Raw genomic sequence first — 27966 nt, forward strand, 5'->3', positions numbered from 1 at the left:
GTCCGTGATGTGTACGCCGAGGAACTTAAAACTTACTACCCTCTCCACTACTGTCCCGTCGATGTGGATGGGGGGTGCTCCCTCTGCTGTTTCCTGAAGTCCACAATCATCTCCTTTGTTTTGTTGACATTGAGTGTGATGTTATTTTCCTGACACCACACTCCGAGGGCCCTCACCTCCTCCCTGTAGGCCGTCTCGTCGTTGTTGGTAATCAAGCCTAACACTGTAGTGTCGTCCGCAAACTTGATGATTGAGTTGGAGGCGTGCATGGCCACGCAGTCGTGCGTGAACAGGGAGTACAGGAGAGGGCTCAGAACGCACCCTTGTGGAGCCCCAGTGTTGAGGATCAGCGGGGTGGGGATGTTACCTACCCTCACCACCTGGGGGCGGCCCGTCAGGAAGTCCAGTACCCAGTTGCACAGGGCAGGGTCGAGACCCAGGGTCTCGAGCTTGATGACGAGTTTGGAGGGTACTATGGTGTTAAATGCTGAGCTGTAGTCGATGAACAGCATTCTCACATAGGTATTCCTCTTGTCCAGATGGGTTAGGGCAGTGTGCAGTGTGGTTGCGATTGCGTCGTCTGGACCTATTGGGTCGGTAAGCAAATTGGAGTGGGTCTAGGGTGTCAGGTAGGGTGGAGGTGATATGGTCCTTGACTATTCTCTCAAAGCACTTCATGATGACAGAAGTGCTTTAGCTCAGTTACCTTAGCTTTCTTGGGAACAGGAACAATGGTGGCCCTCTTGAAGCATGTGGGAACAGCAGACTGGGATAAGGATTGATTGAATATGTCCGTAAACACACCAGCCAGCTGGTCTGCGCATGCTCTGAGGATGCGGCTGGGAATGCCGTCTGGGCCTGCAGCCTTGCGAGGCTGAGCAACATCAACACATCACATCATCACAAATCACTTGATGTCGCAATGTAGTCCATTAGTGTATTGTGCATTGTTTTTCTTCATGGTGATGGAAAGTCTACAGGTACAAACCTAGTTGACCAGCCTCTGCTTAATACAATAATGAACATTTACATTAAGTGGTTTGTAAGGATGGTAAATTAATACTGCGCACAATGTGGCTGTTTTCCATGTTAGTTGATAAAGTGTACTTTTTTTGTTGATGTGGATGCTTTCTGTCTTTGTGTAACGCCCATCGGAAGAAGTGGACCAATGTGCAGCGTGGTACATGTTCATGATTCTTTATTTACTCAGAACACCAAACAAAACAACAAAAGAATATCGAACGTCACGTTCTGTAGGCTTCACAGAGCTAACAAAAAACAACATCCCACAAAACTAAGCTGGAAAAACAGGCTGCCTAAGTATGATTCCCAATCAGAGACAACTATAGACAGCTGTCCCTGATTGAGAACCATACCCGGCCAAAACATAGAAATAAAGAACATAGAGTTTCCCACCCGAGTCACACCCTGACCAACCAAACATAGAGAATAAAAAGGGCGTGACACTTTGCCCATAACTTTGCACCTTTTGATGTAAATATTTGAGGACAGGGTTTTGTTCTTTCTGGAATCCATGAAAATGACAATAGCAGAGAAAATGACGGGGCAATAACTCTTACAATTCCATCTAAAATCCTGTAAGATACTGTTATTAATTCAACATAAATTCAACAACTAGCTAAAACAGAGGTGCTGAATTTTTTTTTTGCCTGCACTATAGATGTCTATATAGGTCCACTAATACTAGTAAACGCCCAGTGCACTATTTGAGTGTATTTTTATTAAATAAAAACATAAAAAAATTTTTTTTGTTGTTGTTGATTTTTCAGGGGATGCTGCAGCACCCTTAGCACCTCTACTTCCCGCGGCTATGTATGTAGGCCTATAAAAGCTATGTATGTAGGCCTATAAAAGCTATGTATGTAGGCCTATAAAAGCTATGTATGTAGGCCTATAAAAGCTATGTGTAGGCCTATAAAAGCTATGTGTGTAGGCCTATAAAAGCTATGTGTGTAGGCCTATAAAAGCTATGTGTGTAGGCCTATAAAAGCTATGTGTGTAGGCCTATAAAAGCTATGTGTGTAGGCCTATAAAAGCTATGTGTGTAGGCCTATAAAAGCTATGTGTGTAGGCCTATAAAAGCTATGTGTGTAGGCCTATAAAAGCCATGTGTGTAGGCCTATAAAAGCTATGTATGCTATGAATAATATATTGTGTATATTATACCTATACTGTTGGAACGTTTTAAGTTAATTTTACACTTCTTCAGTTTGTTGGAAACTGCTCTGCTGTGTGGATTGTAAGCGACATTGCACGAGCAACTTCAGAAAAGGAATCATGGGAGATTTTAGACAGCACCGTTAGCCTCATCGGGCCTGGTGGAGAATGTCGAAGCATCAGTTTCATCTGCACCAAGACAGACGACATTGAGGAAAATCAAAAGGCAAATGCACGTACCTTTATTTTGCGCAGAAATGAAACAACCAAGAGGCAAGTGAGGGACAAATTCAACAAACAAAAAGAAGTCAAGGTAAGTCCCAACTGACATAAAGGAATCTTTTGTGACTTGTCAACATGCTCATACTGTATGTTGTAGTGGTGAAGATGTAGGAATTCCATGAGAGCAAGATTACATTGTACACTAAAGCTTTTGATCAGACATTTTCGTTGTCTAATATACAAAACAAACAATTGAGTAATAGGTGCTTATTTTTATTTACAATAAGTTAAGACAGTTATTCTAATCTGATATTTATCAGTCATATTCTTCAAAATCTTTAAAATATATTTGATTACTTTAAATTAGTTGAAGCACATCTCCTTGAGCTCCGCATGAGCACAACGAATATTCATTTTTAGACCTTGCAAAATGTCAGTGTGTGGACATTATTTAATTGGCTGTCATTGTCTCATTAACACCTTTCAGAAACACTTCAGTGGGGGAAAGGATTTCCTTCAGGTGTTTACTGTGAGTTCCACGGAATACCAAAAGGAAAAGCATTTGCAACAAGAAGAGACAGGTACGATAACTAAACGTGTTTTTTTGATTCTCCGACATACACTATTAGAAAAAAGGTGCTTAGTTGAACCGTACAGGGTTCTTCGGTTTGTCCCCACAGGGCAACTATTTTTGGTGCTTGGGAACCGTTTGCAGAGGGTTCTGTCTAGAACCCTCTATGTAGGGTTCTTCAAAGAACCCCTGTATATGGTTCTACCTAGAACCCTCTTTGTAGCGTTCTTCAAAGAACCCCTGTATATGGTTCTACCTAGAACACTCTATGAAGGGTTTTGCCTAGAACTGTCTATGAAAGGTTCTACTGACAACCCTTCTTATCTTTGGAGGGTTCTTGCTAGAACCCTCTATGAATAGTTCCACCTGCCTTATTAGCATTTAAATGTTATTATTTTTGACAATACATTCCACATAACACAAAGCCTTTCTTTGAGGGCCTAGTTATACCCTAACACAGTGGTGTTTGGAATATCCTGGTTCACAGGCCACATCAGGCCTTCAAGTCACATTATGCTGGCTTGCAAAGTAATGTCTAATTCCTATTGGAATCCAGCCAGAGTAAGGATATCCAACAAGTGGAATTGTCACCTGCAACCTGCATTCAGAATGACTGCCAGGGTAAAGAAGATTGAATACTGAGACCCCCTCAATCATCTAAACTGGAACAACCATCTCAGTAACGGGTGCAATACATCCATCAGATTGGATAAGTTTAGAAAACAGTATGTTATATATCTTTATGTAGCATAAAATGTATCAACCAATCAATGTACATGCAGAAAAAAACACATATTACTGCAAAACAAACAATTCTGAAAATCTCCCTGCAATAGAGCATGCTGGGAAATATTATATATGGTCTATGTAGAACCCTTCTTGCCTTCCAAAGAATCCTTTTGTCTTCCAGAGAATCATCTAAGAACTCTTTCTTCTAAAAACTGTTCTTAGGATGTTAAAGGTTCAAGGTAGAACCACTTGCCTTACAAAGAACGATTGTCTTCCAAAGAGGGTTATTATGCTCAAACGGTTCCTGGATAACCCTATCCCTCTGCAAAGAACCCTTTTGTAAAACTTTTTTCTAAGCCTTCAGAGACAGATTACATCTAATTGTGTCCTGTATTTACCTGCCTATGCTCTCTTTGAGATGATTTGTGTGTTTTGTAATGCAAAGTGCTTGACATAGCAACAAACTTCACCCAAGCAGAATACCTATTTCAATATGACCTGTGGAGCCAAGCAGAATACCTATTTCAATATGACCTGGGGAGCCAAGCAGAATACCTATTTCAATATGACCTGTGGAGCCAAGCAGAATACCTATTTCAATATGACCTGTGGAGCCAAGCAGAATACCTATTTCAACATGACCTGTGGAGCCAAGCAGAATACCTATTTCAATATGACCTGTGGAGCCAAGCAGAATACCTATTTCAACATGACCTGTGGAGCCAAGCAGAATACCTATTTCAATATGACCTGTGGAGCCAAGCAGAATACCTATTTCAACATGACCTGTAGTATCTGTCAAATTGAAACATGCAATATGTCCTGGTCAAGAACAACTCTAAGTGTAACCTGGACAATATGTCAATAATAGTCAATAATGCAGGTTCTTGTTTTATATCAAATATCGTGGGTAGTGTGTATGCATACAACATGCTAAGCTATCCTCATGTCCTCTTAAAAATGTCACTCTATTGTAAGAAGACTCATCTAGGCAAAGAATATATTGCACTTTTGACTCATACTAAGTACTGATTCCTAACTTGAGATCTGCAAACATAACTATCGTAGGCTTATGGCCTTAATCAATCATTTTGTTAATCAAACTGAAACAGAAATAGGAAAACAAAATAATCAAGACTTGAATCCAGGGTCAATAATAGCATGAAAAGAACACTGACACCAACCAAAGGTAGAAATAAATATTTTGTTTTTAACTGATGTTTCAGAAATACCCAAACTTCAGGAATTTCTCAGAAATCTCAATGATCGTAGTACAAAGACTTCAGATTATGTTTCTGGAGCCTATGGGATCCTCTCTCTGATACAAGGAGCCAAAAGCAGTGACATGGTATTGTACTTAAGGCAGAACAAAGTATTTCTCTCAGAAAACATATTCCTTACATGTGAATCAATGTATTATATTGATTATGTTGAGTTTGAATTTCAGACAGACAGCAAAGAAGAGGTGTGCCAGGTTCTGGAACAGAGGCTCAAGGATGAGCTCAAGTCCATTGGTCAAACTATGGATGAGGCTTATGAGACTTTTGAACGATGCCTTTCAGAAGGAGTTCGACAGTCAGAAGAATCATGCGAGAAATTAATGAACAAAGTGATAGCACCAGTAAGCTATAAAAAAAGTATATACATTTTTAAATGGGAGCTTTTCCATTGACACCCTATATCAACGCTAGCCATTTTGTGGTAGCGCCAGGGAAGCTGAAAATCAAAACACTCAAACAGGGCCCCAAAGCGACTTGATAACTTTTTGTAACTCACATTGGTGTGAGATAGATTCAGAGTGAAGTACAGTGCATTAAGAAAGTAATCAGACCCGTTCCCTTTTTCCACATTTTAGAAAATGTATTAAATAAAAATTTTCCTCATCAATCTACACACAATACCCCATAATGACAAAGCAAAAACAGGTTTTTAACATTGTTGCAAAAAAAAAAAAAATCTAATGTAAATACCTTATTTACATAAGTATTCAAACCATTTGCTATGACATTCGAAATTAAGCTCAGGTGTATCCTGTTTCCATTGATCATCCTTGAGATGTTTCTACAACATGATTGGAGTCCACCTGTGGTAAATTCAATTGATTGGACATGATTTGGAAAGGCCCAAACCTGTCTATATAAGGTCCCACAGTTGACAGTGCATGTCAGAGCAAAAACCAAGGTCGAAGGATTTGTCCGAACAGCTCCAAGAACGGATTGTGTCGAGGAACAGATCTGCGGAAGGGTACCAAGAAATGTCTGCAGTATTGAAGGTCCGCAAGAACACAGTGGCCTCCATTATTCTTAAATGGAAGTTTGGAACCACCAAGACGCTTCCTAGAGCTGGCTGCCCAGCCAACCTGAGCAATCGGGGGAGAAGGGCCTTGGTCAGGGAGGTGACCAAGATCCCGATGGTCACTCTGTTCCTCTGGGGAGATGGGAGAACCTTCCAGAAGGACAACCATCGCTGCAGCACTTCACCAATCAGTCCTTTATGGTAGAGTGGCCAAACCGAAGCCATCCTCAGTAAAATGCACATGACAGCCTGCTTGGAGTTTGCCATAAGGAACCTAAAGGACTCTCAGACCATGAGAAACAAGATTCTCTGGTCTGATGAAACCAAGATTGAACTCTTTGGCCTGAATGTCAAGCATCACATATGGAGGAAACCAGGCACCATCCCTACGGTGAAGCATGGTGGTGCCAGCATCATGCTGGGGGGATGTTTTTCAGCAGCAGGGACTGGGAGACTAGTCAGGATCGAGGGAAAGATGAACGAAGCAAAGTACAGAGAGATCCTTGATGAAAACCTGCTCCAGAGCACTCAGGACGTCATACTGGGGCTTCTGTTCACCTTCCATCAGGACAACGACCCTAAGCACACAGCCAAGACAACGCAGGATTGGCTTCAGAACAAATCTCTGAATGTGCTTGAGTGGCTCAGCCAGAGCCCGGAATTGAACCCAATCGAACTTCTCCGGTGAGACCTGAGAATAGCTGTGCAGCGCCGCTCCCAATTCAACCTGACAGAGCTTGAGAGGGTCTGCAGAGAAACTCCCCAAAACAGTTATGCCAAGCTTGTAGCGTCATAGCTTGAAGACGCAAGGCTGTAATCATTGCCAAAGGTGTTTCAACAAAGTAAAGTAAAGGGTCTGAATACTTACAGTACCAGTCCAAAGTTTGGACACACCTGCTCACTCAAGGGTTTTTCTTTATTTGTACTATTTTCAACACTATAGAATAATAGTTAAGACATCAACACTATGAAATAACAGATATGGAATCATGTAGTAACCAAAAAAGTGTTAAACAATCAAAATATAAGTAGCCACCCTTTGCCTTTGCACACTTTTGCATTCTCTCAATCAGCTTCATGATGTAGTCACCTGGAATGCATTTCAATTAACAGGTGTGTTTTGTTAAAAGTTACATTTCTTTCCTTCTTAATGCGTTTGAGCCAATTAGTTGTGTTGTGACAAGGTAGAGGAAATTACCAAGTCCATATTATGGCAAGAACAGCTCAAATAAGCAAAGAAAAACGACAGTCCGTCATTACTTTAAGAGATGAAGGTCAGTCAATCTGGAAAATTTCAAGGAAGACCCAGAGTTACCTCTGCTGCAGAGGATAAGTTCATTACAGTTACCAGCCTCAGATGTTGCAGCCCAAATAAACACTTCACAGAGTTCAAGTAACAGCAACATCTCAACATCAACTGTTCAGAGGAGACTGTGTGAATCAGGCCTTCATGGTCGAATTGCTGCATAGAAACCACTACTAAAGGACACCAATATTAAGAAGAGACGTGCTTGGGCCAAGAAACACGAGGAATGGACATTAGATGGTGGAAATCTGTCCTTTAGTCTGATGAGTCAAAATGTGAGATTTTTGGTTCCAACCGCCGTGTCGTTGTGAGACACAGAGTAGGTGAATGGATAATCTCTGCATGTGTGGTTCCCACCGAGAAGCATGGAGGAGGAGGTGTGATGGTGTGGGGGTGCTTTGCTGGTGACAATGTCTGTGATTTATTTAGAATTCAAGGCACACTTAACCAGCCTGGCTACCGCAGCATTCTGCAGTGATATGCCATCCCATCTGGTTTGCGCTTAGTGGGACTATCAACAGGACGATGATGCAACACACCTCCGGGCTGTGCAAGGGCTATTTGACCAAGAATGAGAGTGATGGAGTGCTGCTTCAGATGACCTGGCCTCCATAATCACCCAACCTCAACCCAATTGAGATGGTTTGGGTTGGGTTGGACCGTAGAGTGAAGGAAAAGCAGCCAAAAAGTGCTCAGCATACAGTTGGTCGGAAGTTTACATACACCTTAACCAAATACAATAAAACTTAGTTTTTCACAATTCCTGACATTTAATCCAAGTAAAAATTCTCTGTCTTAGGTCAGTTACGATCACCATGTTATATTAAGAATGTGAAATGTCAGAATAATAGCGGAGAGAATGATTTATTTCAGCTTTTATTTTTTTCATCACATTCCCAGTGGGTCAGAAGTTTACATACACTCAATTGGTATTTGGTAGGATTGCCTTTAAATTGTTTAACTTGGGTCAAACTTTTCGGGTAGCCTTCCACAAGCTTCCCAAAATAAGTTGGGTGAATTTTGGCCCATTCCTCCTGACAGAGCTGGTGTAACTGAGTCAGGTTTGTAGGCCTCCTTGCTCGCACACGCTTTTTAAGTTCTGTCCACATATTTTCTATAGGATTGAGGTCAGGGCTTTGTGATGGCCACTCCAATACCTGGACTTTGTTGTCCTTATTAAGCTATTTTGCCACAACTTTGGAATTATGCTTGGGGTCATTGTCCATTTGGAAGACCCATTTGCAACCAAGCTTTAACTTCCTGATTGATGTCTTGAGATGTTGCTTCAATATATCCACATAATTGTCCTTCCTCAGGATGTCATCTATTTTGTGAAGTGCACCAGTCCCTCTTGCAGCAAAGCACCCCCACAACATGATGCTGCCACCCCTGTGCTTCACGGTTTTTCCTCCAAACATAACAATGGTCATTATGGCCAAACAGTTGTATTTTTGTTTCATCAGACCAGAGGAAATTTCTCCAAAAAGTATGATATTTGTCCCCATGTGCAGTCTGGCTTTTTTATGGCAGTTTTGGAGCAGTGGCTTCTTACTTTCTGGGCGTCCTTTCAGGTTATGTCGATATAGGACTCGTTTTGCTGAGGATATAGATACTTTTGTACCTGTTTCCTCCAGCATTTTCACAAGGTACTTTGCTGTTGTTCTGGGATTGATTTGCACTTTTCGCACCAAAGTACATTCATTTCTAGGAGACAGAACACGTCTCCTTCCTGAGCGGTATGACGGCTGCGTGGTCCCATGGTGGTTATACTTGTGTACTATTGTTTGTACAGATGAACGTGGTATCGTCAGGCTTTTGGAAATTGCTCCCAAGGATGAACCAGACTTGTGGAGGTCTTCAATTGTTTTTCTGCGGTCTAGGCTGATTTCTTTTGATTTCCCATGATGTCAAGCAAAGAGGCCTTGCGTTTGCAGGTAGGCCTTAAAATACATCCACAGGTACACCTCCAATTGACTCAAATTATGTCAATTAGCCTATCAGTAGCTTCTAAAGCCATGACATAATTTTCCGGAATTTTTTAAGCTGTTTAATGGCACAGTCAACTTAGTGTATTTAAACTTCCAATCCACTGGAATTGTGATACAGTGAATTATAAGTGAAATAATCTGTCTGTAAACAATTGTTGGAAAAATTACTTGTGTCATGCTCAAAGTAGATGTCCTAACCGACTTGCCAAAACTATAGTTTGTTTTAACTAGACATTTGTGGAGTGGTTGAAAAACGAGATTTAATGACTCCAACATAAGTGTATGTAAACTTCCGACTTCAACTGTATGTGGGAACTCCTTCAGGACTGTTATAAAAGCATTCCAGGTGAATCCTGAGAGAATGCCAAGAGTTTTAGAAGCTGTCATCAAGGCAAGGGTTGGCTACTTTGAAGAATCTAAAATATCAAATATATTTTGATTTGTTTAACACTTCTTTGGTTACTACATTATTCTACTGCATGTGTTATTTCATAGTTTTGATGTCTTCACTATTATTCTACAATGTAGAAAATAGTAAAAATAAAGAAAATCATTTGAATGAGTAGGTGTGTCAAAACTTTGACTGGTACTGTATGTAAATGTCATATTTCCGTTTTTTTTTTTTTAATTGCCACATTTCTAAATAGCTGTTTTTGCTCTGTCAATATAGACCATTGTGTGTAGATTGATGAGGGGGGAAAAACTATTTAATCCATTTTAGAATAAGGCTTTAACGTAACAAAATGTTGAAAAAGTTAAAGGGGTCTGAATACTTTCCGAATGCACTGTAAATGGGAGAGTAATCTCTCGTGGGCAGACGCACCTAACATAACTGTTATTGGCAGCATCTGTCAACAGAGTGTGGGATGCGACATCTAAAGAGGAACTTTGTTCCAGTAATCAGATTTTTTGTCACTGGTCATTTGGACTAATCATGATTTCCAAGGTGCTCGCATCTTTCACATTTGGGAAGGGGAGGGGACATTTGGCCCATGGACTTGCCCGTAACTTGCAAAGGAAGGGGGTTGGAGCTATCACTCTGCTTCCACTGGTTCAATCTACACTATGTGCAGGCTCCGAGCAAAGACCAATACACAAGAACATTTTGGCCATGAGGCCCTCTTTGCCGACGATTGTACCTCAACGGATCTACCTCAATGCCTCTGAGCTCCGGAATGTCGACCAAGTCACATACCTGGGGAACAGCATCTCTGAGGATGGCTCACTCAACCAAGAAATAACAAGCAGAATCCTGCTTAAGCCAGTCATTGGGAAGACTGAGGAACAGAATACTCAACCATCACACCATCCCTCTTTCCACAAAACTGAAAATCTATACTATGGTAGTGATCACAACCCTGCTGTATGGCTGTGAAACTTGGACCCTGAACAGTCACCACATCAAACAGATGGAAACATTCCATGTACAATCTCTGAGATCTATTATGTGTCTCCGGTGGCAAGACAAGGTCTTCAACCTGGAGGTAATGCAGAGAGCAAACAGCATAAAGACACAGCTCCGATGGACTGGCCACACTATCAGGATGCCCCAACACCGTCTCCCAAGAAATATTTTCTTTGGCGAGCTGCAGCAGGGGCATTGAAAGATAAGTCAGCCCAAAAAGTGTTTCAAAGACAACCAGCAACAGGCAACTTCGAGAGGGAAAGAAACATTCATCTAACTGAAGCCAGAGAAAAGTGTTTCAAAGACAACCAGCAACAGGCAACTTCGAGAGGGAAAGAAACAATCATCTAACTGAAGCCAGAGAAAAGTGTCATTACTGCACAACAGGGCCAACATCACCAACAGAAGAACTTGTCTGTCCCTCATGTCTCAGAGTCTGCATTTCAAAAGTTGGACTCCTGAGCCACTCAAGAACCCACAATAAACCAGAGTGACGTGCACAAGATGTCATTATCCTAACCGATGGACTCCCAGGGAGAGAGAGAAATGGGAGAGTGGTACGTTCCTATAAACATGAAATGATCGTGTGTTGAGTCTCTCGATTTTCACATTTCTCTGGCGATAGCATGAATTGGCTCCCACAGATATAGGCTTGCACAATAGTGGAAAAGCAGCTATTGATAGATACTTATCCATTATAGATGTTGAATGCTGTGCTGTTAAAAACATTGAACATATTTCAATTTTTTATTCCCAGAGAGGGAAAAAAGGCAGTGGATATCATAAAGTAGTGAAGACTTTGTGCAAGAATGGCGGCGTTTACAAACCAAAAGGGAAAAGGCAAAGGAGAAGGGAAATAAACCTTAATGAGAGTTTAGCCTCATGTATGATCAAGCTCATTGATGAAGAGTTTAAGACATATTTCCCGTAAGTAATTTAATCATTATTAGGAGAAAAATGTAAAATCAATAATTAATACTGGAATTGAATCAACTTGGAATTCAATTAAATCTGGTATGTCACGCCCTGACCAGAGTTTGCTTTGTATGTTTCTATGTTTTGGTTGGTCAGGGTGTGATCTGTGTGGGCATTCTATGTTGTTTGTCTGGTTTGTCTATTTCTATGTTTGGCCTGATATGGTTCTCAATCAGAGACAGGTGTTTTGCATTGTCTCTGATTGGGAACCATATTTAGGTAGCCTGTTTTGTATTGTGGGTTGTGGGTTATTGTCTATGTCTATACGTTGGTTGCTTGTGTCTGCACTTTCGTTATATAGCGTCACGGTCGTTTTTGTTGTTTTGTAGTTTGTTTAAGCGTTCTTTGTTTATTAAATTAAGTATGTATTCTAACCACGCTGCGTTCTGGTCCGATCCTTACTCCTCCTCAGACGAGGAGGATTACGACGTTCGTGACACCATACTTCTGATTTGGACATATTGTGTTTCAGAAATGAGGGCAAACGTGGCCCAATCAGGGAGCAGATTGAGACATTCACCCTTGACACGAACAGCTTGGTTGGGGAGCACCCAGAAGTGTCACTGCATCTGATATTCCTCAAGACAGAGGTAGGTTTTCTTTTTAATATCTGGAAAAGCAACATTGACATACACAACTGATTTTGCCTGTGCTTAGCTGTACTCCATTTCTTTTTTTCCTAAAAACTCCCTAGTTCTTTCCGATGACAAGCATACCCATAACATAATGCAGCCACCACTATGCTTGAAAAGATGAAGTGGTACTCAGTTATGTGCTATGTTGGATTTGCCCCAAACATAACGCTTTGTATTCAGAACAAAACGTTAATTTATTTTCCACATTTCTTGCAGTATTACTTAAGCGCCTTGTTGCAAACAAGATGCATGTCTTTGAATATTTGTATTCCTTTTTTTCACTCTGTCATGTGGAGTAACTACAATGTTGGTGATCCATCCTCAATTTTCTCATATAACAACTATTCAACTGTAAATGTTTTAAAATCACAATTGGCCTCATGGTGAAATCCTGAGCAGTTTTCTTCCTCTCTAGGAAGGACGTCTGTATCTTTGTAGTGCCTGGGTGTATTGATACACCATCCAAAGCCGAATTAATAACACCATGCTCAAAGGGATAGTCAGCGTCTGTTTTTTGTTAGACCTCTGGATGCTGTTTGCCATTGTGCCCTTAGATTCATTACTGGTGTTCATTCACAAACCAGCCCCGTCGCGGACCAGGATGTCTTGCTCCCAGACAGGCTAAACAACTTTTTTGCCCGCTTTGAGGACAATACAGTGCCACTGACACGGCCCCCTACCAAAACCTGCGGGCTCTCCTTCACTGCAGCCGAGGTGAGTAAAACATTTAAACGTGTTAACCCTCGCAAGGCTGCAGGCCCAGACGGCATTCCCAGCCGCGTCCTCAGAGCATGCGCAGACCAGCTGGCTGGTGTGTTTACGGACATATTCAATCAATCCTTATCCCAGTCTGCTGTTCCCACATGCTTCAAGAGGGCCACCATTGTTCCTGTTCCCAAGAAAGCTAAGGTAACTGAGCTAAACGACTACCGCCCCGTAGCACTCACTTCCGTCATCATGAAGTGCTTTGAGAGACTAGTCAAGGACCATATCACCTCCACCCTACCGGACACCCTAGACCCACTCCAATTTGCTTACCGACCCAATAGGTCCACAGACGACGCAATCGCAACCACACTGCACACTGCCCTAACCCATCTGGACAAGAGGAATACCCATGTGAGAATGCTGTTCATCGATTACAGCTCAGCATTTAACACCATAGTACCCGCCAAACTCGTCATCAAGCTCGAGACCCTGGGTCTCGACCCCGCCCTGTGCAACTGGGTCCTGGACTTCCTGACGGGCCGCCCCCAGGTGGTGAGGGTAGGTAACAACATCTCCACCCCGCTGATCCTCAACACTGGGGCCCCACAAGGGTGCGTTCTGAGCCCTCTCCTGTACTCCCTGTTCACCCACGACTGCGTGGCCATGCACGCCTCCAACTCAATCATCAAGTTTGCGGATGACACTACAGTGGTAGGCTTGATTACCAACAACGACGAGACGGCCTACAGGGAGGAGGTGAGGGCCCTCGGAGTGTGGTGTCAGGAAAATAACCTCACACTCAACGTCAACAAAACAAAGGAGATGATTGTGGACTTCAGGAAACAGCAGAGGGAGCACCCCCCTATCCACATCGACGGGTCAGTAGTGGAGAAGGTGGAAAGTTTTAAGTTCCTCGGTGTACACATCACGGACAAACTGAATTGGTCCACCCACACAGACAGCGTTGTGAAGAAGGCGCAGCAGCGCCTCTTCAACCTCAGGAGGCTGAAGAAATTTGGCTTGTCACCAAAAGCACTCACAAACTTCTACAGATGCACAATCGAGAGCATCCTGTCGGGCTGTATCACCGCCTGGTACGGCAACTGCTCCGCCCACAACCGTAAGGCTCTCCAGAGGGTAGTGAGGTCTGCAGAACGCATCACCGGGGGCAAACTACCTGCCCTCCAGGACACCTACACCACCCGATGTCACAGGAAGGCCATAAAGATCATCAAGGACAACAACCACCCAAGCCACTGCCTGTTCACCCCGCTATCATCCAGAAGGCGAGGTCAGTACAGGTGCATCAAAGCAGGGACCGAGAGACTGAAAAACAGCTTCTATCTCAAGGCCATCAGACTGTTAAACAGCCACCACTAACATTTAGCGGCCGCTGCCAACATACTGACTCAACTCCAGCCACTTTAAAAATGGGAATTGATGGAAATTTATGTAAAAATGTACCACTAGCCACTTTAAACAATGCCACTTAATATAATGTTTACATACCCTACATTACCCATCTCATATGTATATACTGTACTCTATATCATCTACTGCATCTTGCCATCTTTATGTAATACATGTACCACTAGCCACTTTAAACTATGCCACTTTATGTTTACATACCCTACAGTACTCATCTCATATGTATATACCGTACTCTATACCATCTACTGCATCTTGCCATGCCGTTCTGTACCACCACTCATTCATATATCTTTATGTACATATTCTTCATCCCTTTACACTTGTGTGTGTGTATAAGGTAGTAGTTGTGGAATTGTTAGGTTAGATTACTTGTTGGTTATTACTGCATTGTCGGAACTAGAAGCACAAGCATTTCGCTACACTCGCATTAACATCTGCTAACCATGTGTATGTGACTAATAAAATTTGATTTGATTTGATTTGATTTTAGATCTCACCATTGTGTATTGTATCAAAAGGTGGGTTGGACCTCTCTGTATGTAAGAAGAGATCATCATTCCCTTCTGTTTATTTACAAAGCACTCATGCAGAAACTTCCAGCATATCTGATTTCACTCATTAAGGTTAAAACAATAAAATACAGCACAAGAACAAAAGATTGGACAACACTAGATATACCAAAAGTATATAGTTTCAGAACTAGGAAAAAACACCTTAAATTTTCATGCTCCGCAGATGTGGAATATACTACAAAATGAGCTCAGGCTTGAACGCCTTGTGCCTTTAAATGTATTTAAAGCATTGATGGAGGATATACTTAAGGAAGACTATACTTGTTTCTGATGTCTGCTTGTGTGCTTGTTGCTAAATGTATTTTTAAAATCTATTTAAACAGGGCACACTTGCGAAAGAGAACGTTTTTTAAATGTGTTTTCCCTGAATAAATATAGGTAAAGGAAACCACCTAAATGCAAATTTGTAATTTGGGTGAATTATCCCTTCAACTTAAATGAGGGGTCTTCTTGATCATGTTTTTCTATCTGAAAGGAAACTGAATTGAAGGCAAAACTAATCTGTGACCTCCGTGAGAAAAAGAAAAAAATCTACTCCACTCTAACCGAGTCAATCAAGGACTCCATGCTTCAATGCTATATAAGTAAGTCTTGAAATGAACATGTATTATCTGAGATAAAGTGTTGTGACCTAGTCATGAAAATTATAATGATATTTGTGAAGTAACACGTTTTCAAACATACTGTACAGTGCATTCGGAAAGTATTCAGACCCCTTCCCTTTTTCCACATTTTGTTACATTACAGCCTTATTCTAAAATGGATGAAATAAAAACATGTCCCTCATCAATCTACACACGATAGCCCATGATGATAAATAAAAAACAGAAATACCTTATTTACATAATTATTCAGACCCTTTGCTACCAGACTCGAAATTGAGCTTAGGTTCATCCTGTTTCCGTTGATCATCCTAGGAGATGTTTTTACAACTTGATTGGAGTCCACCTGTGGTAAATTCAATTGATTGGACATGATTTGGAAAGGGACTATATATAAAGTCCCATAGATGACATGGCGTCAGAGCAAAAACCAAGACATGAGGTCGAAGGAATGGTCCGAAGAGCTCCGAGTCAGGATTGTGTCAAGGCACAGATCTGGAGAAGGGTACCAAAAAATGTCTGCAGCATTGATGGTCCCCAAGAACAGTGGCCTTCATTATTCTTAAATTTAAGAAGTTTGGAACCACCAAGACGCTTCCTAGAGCTGGTTGCCCAGCTAAACTGAGCTATCGTGGTAGAAGGGCCTTGGTCAGGGAGGTGACAAAGAACCCGATGGTCACTCTACAAGAGCTCCAGAGTTCCTCTGTGGAGATGGGAGAACCTTCCAGAAGGACAACCATCTCTGCAGCACTCCACCAGTCAGGCCTTTATGTTATAGTTGCCAGACGGAAGCCACTCCTCAGTAAAAGGAACATGACAGCCTGCTTGGAGTTTGCCAAAAGGCACCTAAAGGACTCTCAGACCATGAGAAACAAGATTCTTTGGTCTGATGAAACCAAGATTGAACTCTTTGGCTTGAATGCCAAGCATCACGTCTGGAGGAAACCTGGCACCATCCCTACGGTGAAGCACGGTGGTGGCAGCATCATGCTGTGGGGATGTTTTTCAGCGGCAGGCACTGGGAGACTCGTCAGGATTGAGGGAAAGATGAACAGAGCAAAGTACAGAGAGATCCTTGATGAAAACCTGCTCCAGAGCGCTCAGGACATCAGACTGGGGCGAAGATTCACCTTCCAACAGGACAACGACCCTAAGCACACAGCCAAGACAATGCAGGAGTGGCTTGGGGATACGTTTCTGAATGTCCTTGAGTGGCCCAGCCAGAGCCCGGACTTTAACCCAATCGAACATCTCTGGAGAGACCTGAAAAAAGCTGTGCAGGGACGCTCCCAATCCAACCTGACAGAGCTTGAGAGGATCTGCAGAGAAGAATGGGAGAAACTCCCCAAATAGAGCTGTGCCAAGCTTGTAGCGTCATACCCAAGACGCCTCGTGGCTGTAATCGCTGCCAAAGGTGCTTCAACAAATTACTGAGTAAAGGGTCTGAATACTTATGATAATGTGATATTTAAGTTTCTTAATTTTTTATATATTTGCAAAAATACCTAAAATCCTGTTTTTGCTTTGTCATTATGGGGTATTGTGTGTAGATTGATGAGGGGGGGGAAAACAATGTCATCCATTTTAGAATAAGGCTGTAACATAACAAAATGGTCTGAATACTTTCTGAATGCATTGTATGTAGAATGTGCAGTGTTAATAGCAGATGAAATCATACAATGGTTATGGAAACAATATGTTGACTGTTTTTTAGGGGCATCAGAGCAGACAGGAAAAGATTCTCTGAAAAGGATGAAAGATGAGCTCCATCAGCACATGAAGAATAACAACATTTTCCAGAAGGCCAAGGAAGATATGCTGGGTGGTTTAATAAACCTGAAGGTTTGACACATTCAGTGCCGGATAGCATATGATAGCAAAATATGTAGAATGGCTGGAAATTTGCATTGAAACTGTTAAATGTTCTCTCAGCTTCATGGCAAAATGTGTAGAATAGCAGGAAATTATCACAAATATATTTAATCCACATGGAAAAATGTGATCAACAGCATGACCTGAGCTATAAAACAACACGTTTTCCTCTGTCCCATGGCAAGGAAATTAGCTTTAAAACTGCAACATTTTCTCTTAGCCTCATAACAAAGTGTAAAATAGCATTATAAAACTACACATTTTTCTCTCTGCATCATGGCAAAATGTGTTGGAATGCAGTATGCAGTAAGTTAGCTAGTTAGTTCGTTAGTTACAAGCCCTGGACACATTATACAGTATAGTTAGAAGCATGTATTAAAGTGTCACTCCACAATGATACAACACTACAAAATACAGATTTGTTTTTATCACATTGTGGACCACTCAAATTTCATTTTGAGACACTAAAAACAATCATAGTCAAACGTGGTACAGGCATAATCTACAATGAATTGAATAATCTATACACGTATGCATGAAAAAAGTAAAGTGAATTAAAGGACAATTAGGCACTGAAAAATAAACGTATTTGTTGGAGGATAGGGTGGCAGACTATGTCTCAGGCATTTACATTATTGTTACCTGATAAAATGTCACATAATGTATTTTCATCAAGACTGTTAAAATGTTCATTTTGGTTGGACAGCTGACAAAAAAGATAATCCATAATCATCCATAATGACGTTCAGTTTCAATGGAATGATTGTTGCAAAAAGTATATACACATTAATCTAGGGGAGTGTTTTGTATCGACCAGTCTCAATAGCGAGATGGGCCACTCCATATCTACATTTTTCAAGAGTTTCGATATTGATTGGATAAAACAGTACATACATAGGGTTCTGTCCCAAAAGTGCATTTAAAAAGACAGTAGGTGCGCAGTTTGTTACTTTCAGGTTTGTTTATCAGTCGGTACCACTTTAGTTCAATGCTCTCTAAAATAATTCAAAAGCATTATGGTCATTTCTAGAATACAGTCTGTCTGTATCAGAGTCATACAGATGGAGTTAAAAAAGGATTTGACATGGTATATAAATATTTTCTTTGCAGTAGCAACATTGCAAGCCCTTAATAATATACTTTTACGTAGATGTTCATTTGGCATGGTGCAAAAATGCATAGCCACTGGTGATGCCATATAGGTTTTCAGCCCATATCACCTTGAATAGCAGCATTTGGCATGTATGTTACCGTTCAAATTAAATTCATTTGTGTAATGTCTGTACATGTAACAACCCTATTGTCATTCTGCTTTCACACAGCAGGTTAGGGGTGCATTTTCAGATGGGTTAAGTTTAGTAATCTTCTTGGGATCTGCATGTTTCCACAGGTCACCATAGCAATTATGATCGCACTTGCTGAATTCAAATATTTGCGGCTTGAAAGCAAACCAAAATACCCTCAAGAAGAACCTAGTTTATGAACACCCAGTGCACAGCATTTAGACTTGGTTGTGGTAAAGCACAATCATCACTTAATGTCAGAGTGGACTAAATAATAATTTCTGTCCTACATTAGGAACACATCGTGATGCAGCTGAAGTGTAAACTACAAGAATCAATGGATCTCTCACTGAAGACCCCCAACAGCTCGTTCCTCCCAGGTAAATGAAATGGACCAAATACTTGAGCTATTCCAATATAGTTTAAATCAAGTCAAGTACTTGTCAGAACAAGTCTGGAAACGATGTCCACTTTATCTTGAGCTGCATTTAGCTTGTGTCATAAGTAAATGTGTATACCCTACTTACATTTCAGATCAGAACCACAATTTTTGAAGGAAGATGCATCATTTGATTTTTCAGCAAAACTTATTTTGGTGTACAGCTGAGGGGTGGGGCTCGGGAAATGTAACCCAGAGCACTCTCAATGAAAGGATTGACAATCCATGACATCCATTTAATGGTTTTAAAGTAACAGTCCAGTTTTTCCAGATTTCTATGAAACGACCTATAATCAATGACAATAGGAGTGAAATATTTTTTACTTACATTTTTTTTAAATTAATATGTTAAAAACAGCTTTTCTGTGTTGGAATGGGCATATACTGGTCATTAAACATATTCATGTCACGCCCTGTCCTTAGAGAGCCTTTTATTCTCAAATTGGGTTAGGTCGGGTTGTGACTAGGGTGTGTACTCTAGTTTTGTTATTTCTATGTTGGCCTGGTATGGTTCCCAATCAGAGGCAGCTGTCTATCGTTGTCTCTGATTGGGGATCATATTTAGGCAGCCTTTTCCCACTGGGTTTTTGTGGGATCTTGTTTGTTTGTGTGTAGTTGCCAGTGAGCACTGCATTTGACTTCACGTTTCGTTTTGTTCTGTATTGTTTTGGTGAGTTTTATTTAATTAAACATGTGGAACTCTTCGCACGCTGCGCCTTGGTCCGTTAATTCTACAAACGATCATGACAATTCATGCCAATAGGCACCCTGAATGACCTACTTGTCACGGCCGTCGAATGAAGTAGACCAAAGCGCAGCGTGGTGAGCATACATATTCCTTTTTGTTAGGATGCCGCCGACAAAATAATAAACAATACAAAAACAACCGTGAAGTTTAAGGCTATAGGGACACAAACAAAGACAACTTCCCATACTGAAAGGAGGGAAAAGGGCTACCTAAGTATGGTTCCCAATCAGAGACAACGATAGACAGCTGTCCCTGATTGAGAACCATACCCGGCCAAAACATAGAAATACAAAATCATAGAAAACAAAAACATAGAATGCCCACCCCATATCACACCCATACCAAACCAAATAGAGACATAAAAAGGTTCTCTAAGGTCAGGGCGTGACAGTACCACCCCCCAAAGGTGTGGACTCCGGTCGCAAAACCTGAACCTATAGGGGAGGGGCTGGGTGGGGATCTATCCGTGGTGGCGGCTCAGGTGCGGGACGCAGACCCCGCTCCACCACTAGCTCACCCCACCTTGGTGGCACCTCTGGTGCGGGGACCCTCGTTGCCGACCCTGACTGGGGACCCTCGTTGCGGGCCCCGGACTGGGCACCCTCGTTGCGGGCCCCGGACTGGGCAGCCTCGTTGCGGGCCCCGGACTGGGCACCCTCTTTGCGGGCCCCGGACTGGAGACCGTCGCTGGAGGCCCCGGACTGGAGATCGTCGCTGGAGGTTCCGGACTGGAGACCGTTGCTGGAGGCTCTGGACTGGAGGCCGTCGCTGGAGACTCCGGACTGGAGACCATAGTTGGAGGCTTCGTGCCATGACTCCTCACTGGAGGCTTCGTGCCATGAATCATCACTGGAGGCTTCGTGGCATGAATCATCACTGGAGGCTTCTTGCCATGGATCATCACTGGAGGCTTCGTGCCATGGATCATCACTGGAGGCTTTGTGCCATGGATCATCACTGGAGGCTTCTTGCCATGGATCATCACTGGAGGCTTCTTGCCATGGATCATCACTGGAGGCTTCGTGCCATGGATCATCACTGGAGGCTTCGTGCCATGGATCATCACTGGAGGCTTCGTGCCATGGATCATCACTGGAGGCTTCATGCCATGGATCATCACTGGAGGCTTCTTACGATGGATCATCACTGGAGGCTTCTTACGATGGATCATCACTGGAGGCTTCTTACGATGGATCATCACTGGAGGCTTCTTACGATGGATCATCACTGGAGGCTTCGTGCCATGGATCATCACTGGAGGCTTCTTGCCATGGATCATCACTGGAGGCTTCGTGCCATGGATCATCACTGGAGTGAGGAGACGTATGGGCAGTCTGGTACGTGGAGCTGCCACAGGGCTCACCAGGCTGGGGAGACATACAGGAGGCCTGGTTCTGGCAGCAGGCACAGGACTCACCAGGCTGGGGAGACATACAGGAGGTTTTGTCCTTGGCAGAGGCACCGGATATACTGGGCCGTGGAGGCGCACTGGAGGTCTCGAGCTTAGAGCCTGCACAACCCGTCCTGGCTGGGTGGTTATCTTCGCCCTGCAAATCTGCGCCCATTGCCTGAAAAATATGAACTTAGTTTGGCCACTTTTCAGCATATTACAAATCTTCGATGTGCTTGTTACAGTGTATACTTGTTACAGTGTATACAAGAACCAGAGCGCATGACTTGAAAACCCCCCACAATTTAAATGAACCCCCCCACACAAACCCCCCTAAAATGGTTTCCTCCCTGTTTAGCTTTTGTGCTACGGTTAGGCTAGGCAGTATGCTTGTATTTGGGGTGATGATCTGCGAGGTGATAACATTTGACCTGCTTTGTGATTTGTCAAAAATTGTAAACGACTTATCAAGTCCATGGGGGGTAGAAATGGGGGAAGGTATCATGGGGGATATGATGCAGGAAATATTACTATGATGGGGGACTTATCAATCAATGAGAGGCAACACAGGAGAAGTTTATAAGATAAATACAAATAAAAGCCCTGGAAAGGGGGGTCTGTGCTGGCAACCCATAGTTAAAATCTGATGCCGCATTCAAAACAACTGGGAACTTGGAACTTGGAAATTCTTTTTTATTTTTTTTATTTCACCTTTATTTAACCAGGTAGGCTAGTTGAGAACAAGTTCTCATTTGCAACTGCGACCTGGCCAAGATAAAGCTTAGAAGTGTGAACAGACAACACAGAGTTACACATGGAGTAAACAATAAACAAGTCAATAACATGGTAGAAAAAAAGAGAATCTATATACAATGTGTGCAAAAGGCATGAGGTAGGCAATAAATCGAATAATTACAATTTAGCAGATTAACACTGGAGTGATAAATCATCAGATGATCATGTGCAAGAAGAGATACTGGTGTGCAAAAGAGCAGAAAAGTAAATAAATAAAAGCAGTATGGGGGGTGAGGTAGGTAAATTGGGTGGGTAGTTTACAGATGGACTATGTACAGCTGCAGCGATCGGTTAGCTGCTCGGATAGCAGATTTTTAAAGTTGTTGAGGGAGATAAAAGTCTCCAACTTCAGAGATTTTTGCAATTCGTTCCAGTCGCAGGCAGCAGAGAACTGGAAGGAAAGGCGTCCAAATGAGGTTTTAGCTTTAGGGATGATCAGTGAGATACACCTGCTGGAGCGCGTGTTGCGGGTGGGTGTAGCCATCGTGACCAGTGAACTGAGATAAGGCGGCACTTTACCTAGCATAGCCTTGTAGATGACCTGGAGCCAGTGGGTCTGACGACGAACATGTAGCGAGGGCCAGCCGACTAGGGCATACAGGTCGCAGTGGTGGGTCGTATAAGGTGCTTTAGTAACAAAACGAATGGCACTGTGATAAACTGCATCCAGTTTGCTGAGTAGAGTATTGGAAGCTATTTTGTAGATGACATCGCCGAAGTCGAGGATCGGTAGGATAGTCAGTTTTACTAGGGTAAGTTTGGCGGCGTGAGTGAAGGAGGCTTTGTTGCGGAATAGAAAGCCGATTCTTGCTTTGATTTTGGATTGGAGATGTTTGATATGAGTCTGGAAGGAGAGTTTGCAGTCTAGCCAGACACCTAGGTACTTATAGATGTCCACATATTCTAGGTCGGAACCGTCCAGGGTGGTGATGCTAGTCGGGCGTGCGGGTGCAGGCAGCGAACGGTTGAAAAGCATGCATTTGGTTTTACTAGCGTTTAAGAGCAGTTGGAGGCCACGGAAGGAGTGTTGTATGGCATTGAAGCTCGTTTGGAGGTTAGATAGCACAGTGTCCAAGGAAGGGCCGGAAGTATATAGAATGGTGTCGTCTGCGTAGAGGTGGATCAGGGAATCGCCCGCAGCAAGAGCAACATCATTGATGTATACAGAGAAAAGAGTCGGCCCGAGAATTGAACCCTGTGGTACCCCCATAGAGACTGCCAGAGGACCGGACAACATGCCCTCCGATTTGACACACTGAACTCTGTCTGCAAAGTAGTTGGTGAACCAGGCAAGGCAGTCATTAGAAAAACCGAGGCTACTGAGTCTGCCGTTAAGAATATGGTGATTGACAGAGTCGAAAGCCTTGGCCAGGTCGATGAAGACGGCTGCACAGTAATGTCTTTTATCGATGGCGGTTATGATATCGTTTAGTACCTTGAGCGTGGCTGAGGTGCACCCATGACCGGCTCGGAAACCGGATTGCACAGCGGAGAAGGTACGGTGGGATTCGAGATGGTCAGTGATCTGTTTGTTGACTTGGCTTTCGAAGACCTTAGATAGGCAGGGCAGGATGGATATAGGTCTGTAACAGTTTGGGTCCAGGGTGTCTCCCCCTTTGAAGAGGGGGATGACCGCGGCAGCTTTCCAATCCTTGGGGATCTCAGATGATACGAAGGAGAGGTTGAACAGGCTGGTGATAGGGGGTGCGACAATGGCGGCGGACAGTTTCAGAAATAGGGGGTCCAGATTGTCAAGCCCAGCTGATTTGTATGGGTCCAGGTTTTCCAGCTCTTTCAGAACATCTGCTATCTGGATTTGGGTAAAGGAGAAGCTGGGGAGGCTTGGGCGAGTAGCAGCGGGGGGGGGGGCGGGGCTGTTGGCCAAGGTTGGAGTCGCCAGGAGGAAGGCATGGCCAGCCATTGAGAAATGCTTGTTGAAGTCTTCGATTATCACGGATTTATCGGTGGTGACCGTGTTACCTAGCCTCAGTGCAGTGGGCAGCTGGGAGGAGGTGCTCTTGTTCTCCATGGACTTTACAGTATCCCAGAACTTTTTGGAGTTAGAGCTACAGGATGCAAATTTCTGCTTGAAAAAGCTGGCCTTTGCTTTCCTGACTGACTGCGTGTATTGGTTCCTGACTTCCCTGAACAGTTGCATATCGCGGGGGCTCTTCGATGCTATTGCAGTTCGCCACAGGATGTTTTTGTGCTGGTCGAGGGCAGTCAGGTCTGGAGTGAACCAAGGGCTATATCTGTTCTTGGTTCTGCATTTTTTGAACGGAGCATGCTTGTCTAATATGGTGAGGAAGTAACATTTAAAGAATGACCAGGCATCCTCAACTGACGGGATGAGGTCAATATCCTTCCAGGGTACCCGGGCCAGGTCGATTAGAAAGGCCTGCTCGCAGAAGTGTTTTAGGGAGCGTTTGACAGTGATGAGGGGTGGTCGTTTGACCGCGGACCCGTGGCGGATACAGGCAATGAGGCAGTGATCGCTGAGATCTTGATTGAAGACAGCAGAGGTGTATTTGGAGGGCAGGTTGGTCAGGATAATGTCTATTAGGGTGCCCATGTTTACGGATTTAGGGTTGTACCTGGTGGGTTCCTTGATGATTTGTGTGAGATTGAGGGCATCAAGCTTGGATTGTAGGACTGCCGGGGTGTTAAGCATATCCCAGTTTAGGTCACCTAACAGAACAAACTCTGAAGCTAGATGGGGAGCGATCAATTCACAGATGGTGTCCAGGGCACAGCTGGGAGCTGAGGGGGGTCGGTAGCAGGCGGCAACAGTGAGAGACTTATTTCTGGAGAGATTAATTTTTAAATCTCTGAGTTCCGACTTCAGTGCGTTCAAGACAACTGGGAACTCTGAAAAAAACTAGCTCCGACTCTGAAAAATTGTTTTGAATGATCATCCAACTCCTATTTCGAACTAGGGCCTCTTTCTAGAGCTCTGACTTTCCTACCTGAAGATCACTGACGTTATGATTTGACCTTGTATTTTTCAGAGTTCCCAGTTGTCTTGAAGCACCATAACTCAGTCAAATGAACTGTCCCTTAACCTTGTTTTGTTATAACATCTTTGGTCTGACGGACATTTACGTGACAACCAGAATGCAATGTATGATGTCAACAAACATGGAGCCACACATAGCTGGCAAATAGCTTAGCATTAGCATGATCAGTACAACCCTCAAAAAAGTATTAAATTGTCCATTAAAATCTATGCAAGAATCTAAATGCATTATTTGTTAATACATGATGTTCCATGCATACATACAGTATGCTACAGTAGAAACGAAAACACAATATGAAGAAAATGAGGCACTTACTTTGATAGGAACGCACACATCTGTAAGGAAAACAACAATGTAAGGAAAATAACAATGAAGACAATGCGGGCACCAGACAAAAAAAATGTGCTGGGGGAAAAGTTTGTGCAAGGCCTGTTCTGACTAGAGATGCACAAATGTCTGCATACTTGATCTTCGGAAACACTGGGGAAGTGCTTGGGTTCTCATCGAAGAGAGAAGTTTGTACGGTTTAGTAAAGCCTCAAACATAAATTGTCCGCAACAGTGAAATGGGCTACTTCTACGTGAATTAATAAGGAGGCGGAACACACAAACTGTTGTTAGAAAATGAAACTTTATAGAAAATAATTTGAAATGTACAAGTTGAAAGATAGCCAATAGATAATTAGCAGGCAGCGTGCCTTGGTTTGAGGGCAGCACAGGTTAACTGTCCTGTTGCAGAACAATCACATGTTGGAACAGTGGGTGCATTCTGAAATCACACTCATTCATTAAAAAAAATTCACGCTGGGGCAACCATTAGAGATATTTGGAACTCACACGTGAAAAGGTAAAAGATTTCTTTAAACAGCCACTACAAACATCAGCTAACTTTAGCCACCACAAGCTAACAATCAATAGAAGTGATGGAGACATTTGAGCATCTTTTGTTATCTTAAATGGCCATAACACCTTTAAGTAACATCAAACCATCACAGCACAGTTGAACAATATATGGCACATAGAAATCCAATATGGATGGTGTTAAGAGATAGATGGGAGGGGTTGAGTGGAGCTGAAGGGTGGGACTAATAGCAACAGGATAATAAATGTAAAATATACTATGTCTGTAAAATGTATATAGGTTCAGAACTTTTGTGAAATAGCTCAGTTAAATGTATATGGCAAATAGAAATCAAACTGGATGGACATCAGAAATAGATGGGAGAGGTGGAGGTTTGATATAACTATTGTAAAATAGATTGTGTCCGTGAAATGTATATAATATGTATAAGCTGGAAGTAGAAGACTTAGTGTTGTTTATTAGTTTACTCCAATTAGGGGAGAGGTGGTAGGGTTAGGGGAAATAATAAAGGAAAATCTATGTTAAAAAGACGTGTGTGTGTGTATGTATATATATATAGATATATATATATATATATATATATATATACTTATATATATATATATATATATATATATATATATATATATACTGCTCAAAACAATAAAGGGAACACTTAAACAACACAATGTAACTCCAAGTCAATCACACTTCTGTGAAATCAAACTGTCCACTTAGGAAGCAACACTGATTGACAATATATTTCACATGCTGTTGTGCAAATGGAATAGACAACAGGTGGAAATTATAGGCAATTAGCAAGACACCCCCAATAAAGGAGTGGTTCTGCAGGTGGTGACCACAGACCACTTCTCAGTTCCTATGCTTCCTGGCTGATGTTTTGGTAACTTTTGAATGCTGGCGGTGCTTTCACTCTAGTGGTAGCATGAGACGGAGTCTACAAACCACACAAGTGGCTCAGGTAGTGCAGTGCTTACAGCCCAACACCGTGCAGGACGTTTGGCATTTGCCAGAGAACACCAAGATTGGCAAATTCGCCACTGGCGCCCTGTGCTCTTCACAGATGAAAGCAGGTTCACACTGAGCACATGTGACAGAGTCTGGAGACGCCGTGGAGAATGTTCTGCTGCCTGCAACATCCTCCAGCATGACCGGTTTGGCGGTGGGTCAGTCATGGTGTGGCGTGTCATTTCTTTGGGGGGCCGCACAGCCCTCCATGTGCTCGCCAGAGGTAGCCTGACTGCCATTAGGTACCGAGATGAGATCCTCAGACCCCTTGTGAGACCATATGCTGGTGCGGTTGGCCCTGGGTTCCTCCTAATGCAAGACAATGCTAGACCTCATGTGGCTGGAGTGTGTCAGCAGTTCCTGCAAGAGGAAGGCATTGATGCTATGGACTGGCCCGCCCGTTCCCCAGACCTGAATCCAATTGAGCACATCTGGGACATCATGTCTCGCTCCATCCACCAACGCCACGTTGCACCACAGACTGTCCAGGAGTTGGCAGATGCTTTAGTCCAGGTCTGGGAGGAGATCCCTCAGGAGACCATCCGCCACCTCATCAGGAGCATGCCCAGGCGTTGTAGGGAGGTCATACAGGCACGTGGAGGCCACACACACTACTGAGCCTCATTTTGACTTGTTTTAAGGACATTACATCAAAGTTGGATCAGCCTGTAGTGTGGTTTTCCACTTTAATTTTGAGTGTGACTCCAAATCCAGACCTCCATGGGTTGATAAATTTGATTTCCATTGATAATTTTTGTGTGATTTTATTGTCAGCACATTCAACTATGTAAAGAAAAAAGTATTTAATAAGAATATTTCATTCATTCAGATCTAGGATGTGTTATTTTAGTGTTCCCTTTATTTTTTTGAGCAGTGTATATGTATATATGTATGTGTATATATTCATATATATATATATATGTGGGTATGTGTATG

The 27966-nt window shown here is 42.8% G+C and overlaps 1 protein-coding gene across 1 annotated transcript in view; it reads left to right on the forward strand.

The window, feature by feature from the left end:
* Nucleotides 1-27966, forward strand: part of LOC139572072 (nuclear GTPase SLIP-GC-like) — a 48375-nt gene that overhangs the window by 16251 nt on the left and 4158 nt on the right. The window contains exons 13-21 of the mRNA XM_071394876.1: nucleotides 2231-2491; nucleotides 2888-2981; nucleotides 4927-5048; nucleotides 5148-5321; nucleotides 11452-11621; nucleotides 12142-12259; nucleotides 15491-15599; nucleotides 17332-17459; nucleotides 19068-19152. Of these exons, the coding sequence (XP_071250977.1) occupies nucleotides 2231-2491; nucleotides 2888-2981; nucleotides 4927-5048; nucleotides 5148-5321; nucleotides 11452-11621; nucleotides 12142-12259; nucleotides 15491-15599; nucleotides 17332-17459; nucleotides 19068-19152 (1261 nt within the window). The remainder of the gene's footprint in view (nucleotides 1-2230; nucleotides 2492-2887; nucleotides 2982-4926; nucleotides 5049-5147; nucleotides 5322-11451; nucleotides 11622-12141; nucleotides 12260-15490; nucleotides 15600-17331; nucleotides 17460-19067; nucleotides 19153-27966) is intronic.

Source organism: Salvelinus alpinus, chromosome 1, assembly GCF_045679555.1.
Source record: "Salvelinus alpinus chromosome 1, SLU_Salpinus.1, whole genome shotgun sequence".
NCBI lineage: Eukaryota > Metazoa > Chordata > Actinopteri > Salmoniformes > Salmonidae > Salvelinus > Salvelinus alpinus.